At 36.0% G+C, this 3741-nt stretch overlaps 1 protein-coding gene across 1 annotated transcript; it reads right to left on the reverse strand.

Moving 5' to 3' along the window:
- Positions 1 to 785: 785 nt before the first annotated feature.
- Positions 786 to 3117, reverse strand: LOC143545605 (transcription factor NAI1-like). The gene is made up of 3 exons (XM_077037464.1): positions 2786 to 3117; positions 1267 to 1629; positions 786 to 1119 (listed from the first exon to the last, which is right to left on the reverse strand). Exons 1-3 carry the CDS (start codon positions 3095 to 3097, stop codon positions 1057 to 1059), a joined length of 738 nt encoding a protein of 245 aa, XP_076893579.1. The 5' UTR covers positions 3098 to 3117; the 3' UTR covers positions 786 to 1056.
- Positions 3118 to 3741: the final 624 nt, after the last annotated feature.

Genomic DNA, 3741 nt, shown 5'->3' on the forward strand with positions numbered 1-3741 from the left:
ATAAAATTGATTTAATAAAAAATATATGTAAGGCCAATGATTAGTGACTTGTGATATTAATATGGCGAAACCCGTTAAATATATTATGGTCAAGTTAATAATTAAAGTGGGTGTGAAAACCGGACACGAGACGAGAGCTTCGCACGAGTTTAGCTTCAACTGGAGAAAAATCTTCTAGAAGAATATTTATGTTTTGCTATAAATATCCACATGTTGTCTTTGTATGTGTGTGTTTTGTAAGGTGAAATCACCCACCCAAGGGGAGCTCACCTTGGGTGGGGTCGGTTCGTTTAATATATTTCAATCTTTTTACTGTTTACGAGATCGTTCCTATACTTTATATTATCTTTCTATTTTGTTCGGTCGTTTGATTTACCGCACCCGTCTCGAGAACTTATCAAGAACAAAACCGTTCGTTGTCGGATCCGGTTTCGGGACCTACAATATATATATCTGATTTCATTAAGGATATAAATTTTTGATTATATTGACATAAATAGCCACATATTTTTAATCCATATAATTTAGGTAATTAGTTATTTGATTAAATTATAGATTGATTTATTTTGATTACACTGACATAAATATGTTTTCATTTAAAATAGAAGAAAAGTTTGAACGGGAAATTTAGACTAAGGAATAAAATTGTAAGTGACATGTGTTTCTAATTATTATTTTTTTTTATTAAAATAGGTAGATATATTTGCTGATTATATTTGATGCAAAACTAGGATAATGTTATGAAATGCGATGAAGTTGGCAGAAAAAGTTAAATGAGTTGCTTTCTGAATAATGCATATTGGAGACAGATTACAATTTTATAAGATGATTCCAGCCTAGCTCGTCTGTCTGTACTTAATTAGCTCCAAAGTGCTAAATAAAGAAAAACAATGATATATCATGAGAATCTATGGTGACTGTCCACAAGGACCACAAGAAAAATAAAGAATGCAGATTTTGAGAATATAGATGATTTCATATACAAATCACAAAGGTAAAACCTATCTACAATCTCAAAGTGGAAATCTTGAATTTGTAGCTGCATGTAATTGAATTTCATATAGCCGGCTGAAGGTTCTTAATGAGATCGGTTGCCGTAATACAGAAGTCATCCTCAATCTGCAGTTGTCAATAATAAACAACCAAATGTTTAGAGATTGGTTCAAATATTATTTGTGGTTATTTGGGATCGTGTAGCTTCAAATTTGTCACCGAAGTTAAGTTTATCTAGTTGAATTAGTTCATAAACAACGGCTGAACATATACCTGAGCAACAACGGTTACAAGAGTGGTAGTATCAGCAAAAGGCATGGTGCTGCTACTGATTATGGATAGCCCAAGTTTCTGCATCTTGCTTACCACTTTCACTAGCAGAGAAGAGTTTTTCTTTGATAGGATTCTTACTAGCACACTATTTCCTGACATCCTCACTTCAATCTCAGCAGATGATTTCCGAGTAACATCCGCGCAATCTGCAGAGTTTGTTTCATCAGAAGATCTCTTCATTGCAATTATACAATCTTTAGCATCCTTGCTCTTGATGTCCGACAATTCCTCAAGTTCCTTCACACGATCTTGAAGCTCTCTTATGTAATTTGCTGCATCTTCCAACACAGATGCCTTATCCATCTAAAACAATATATACATGATATAAGACTTAGGCCATTGAAAAGATTCTGGGTTAAGCTCAAGAAATTACATCTTTCAGTGGACACATGAATCTCATATTCTTTAGATCTAGCTAGGCAGTAAGTAAAATTTTTTTTGTGGAAATACAATAAGTTCAAAAAAGCACCTTGTTTACCATGTAAGATGGTAAAGATGGATGGCATTCCATTCAATAGAGTGTTACAATATATAAAGATGCTATAAAACCTAATACTATAGGTTCTAATACTCCCCTGCAATTAGAGCGATGTAGAATTAGACGCCCGGAATGGAACACAATTAAGAAAAAAAAAACTTAAAGAAAGAACAATAATATAAAATGAAAAAATAATAATAATAAAAGCGAGTCTCGATCTCGGTTCTTGACTTGCAAGATTGATTTGCCCTAACAATAATCCGCATTCTCCAATATCAGTGATCCCATGGTTCTACAAGGGGTGCGATGGAGACTGTAGTCCAACAAAGAAGTAGCAGCGTGCCTGTGGTCAAGTGGCGGCTAGGCACGGTAACAACTTGTTGGATCCTTGAAACTGAGGTTAGGATGACTTGACATTCGTTAAAATATGCCTCACGAAAAAAGGAGGTGGCATGCGGCTAAGCGGAAGTGCAGCAATTTCAGCGATCAGCTAATCGGAGGGACGCAGCCACCATGACGGCGGAGGTGAGAGGTAGGGTTTGCTCGAAAAAGGATTTAATTGGGAACAGTGGCCGGAGGCCCAAACCGAAACTCGGTCTTTGTTAGAACTGAAAATAGGAAACAAGATATACAAACCAAAAACAGGGACAGGTTAGCGGTCGTGATGGCATGCTACCCTTTCTAGTGTTTGAACCAAGTGGCAATGGCTAGGGTTTGTGTGTGTGTGGCGCAATAGAAGGTGTGGAGATCCAAAGATGGCTCTAATATCATATAAAATTGTAAAAGACTGATTGCATTTCATTCAATAGAGGATTGCAATATATAGAGATAAATCGAGCCTATAAGCTCCATACTAGTTAAAACCCTAAATACTATAGGTTCTTGTATCATTCTCCTTCCTAAACCGCTTACTAATTAAAAGGTTAAGTAATTAGACGCAACGAATGCAACGATTAGTCAAAAGAAGAATCAAAGTAACACCTTTTTAAGGTTAGGAAGGAGGGCAGACAAAGAAATCAAATGTCCATTTAACTTTTCTCTTCTCTTCCTCTCAGCCAACACATGATCTTGAACCTGAACTGGAGATCTGGACATTTGCTGAACAGTTACTGTACCAGAAACTTCAATACCAAGTGAACCAACAGAAGGGTGAATGTCGTCTTTAGGGTTTTGTTCTCCAAAAGATATAGTGAAAGAATTGGAGTTTGAAAGACTAGCAGCACTAACAATGTTGGGAGTTTGACACCTTGTGTTAGTGCTACTAGCTTTGTGATTATAACTTGGCATTTTCATTTCTGTCACTTCTTCAAAGTTACTTGGAGTCTGGAAAGATCTGTCGGTAACACTTAGATTCATGAACCATTGATTCTCCATTTCCTGCAATATCCAAAACCCACAGCAATTAAGTATTATCATGACCATAATCTTTCTTTCCAAGTCAATCAATATTCAATAATAAACAACGTTTATATACCGGTTCCGGTAACCACATTGACGGCAGATCCAGGCCCATTGTTACTCCTTAGTATGGTTAACTAGTCTGCAGATAAATCAGGCGTTATTAGATCCAAAATGAAACAGTTGGTATAAACCAAGAAACAAAGCAACAAACTCATTAACTTCTCCTATTAAAATAATCAAGAAACGAGAAGCTGCACCCAAATGAATCGATGAATTACTTCACCAAAAGGATCAGATAGATGAAGATGGATAAGGGTTTACCTTTGAAAAGGAAGAAAGCGTTGTTCAGTTCTTGTCAATTGTGTTTGTTTAATGCAAGCAAGAAACATGACTATTGTTTATTTATTCAGGACCCACGTGTAAAAGCAGCTTTCCTCCTCCTGCGGGTTGTAACTTCCTATGCATTTCTTCTCCCTTTAGGGTTTACAAACGTGCTAATTATGTATATTTTAATGTTGTTTACATGTGTTGATGTA

Source organism: Bidens hawaiensis, unplaced genomic scaffold, assembly GCF_021521415.1.
Source record: "Bidens hawaiensis isolate Kalapana, Puna unplaced genomic scaffold, B.hawaiensis_p1.1 tig00000904_1, whole genome shotgun sequence".
NCBI classification, from domain to species: Eukaryota; Viridiplantae; Streptophyta; class Magnoliopsida; order Asterales; family Asteraceae; genus Bidens; species Bidens hawaiensis.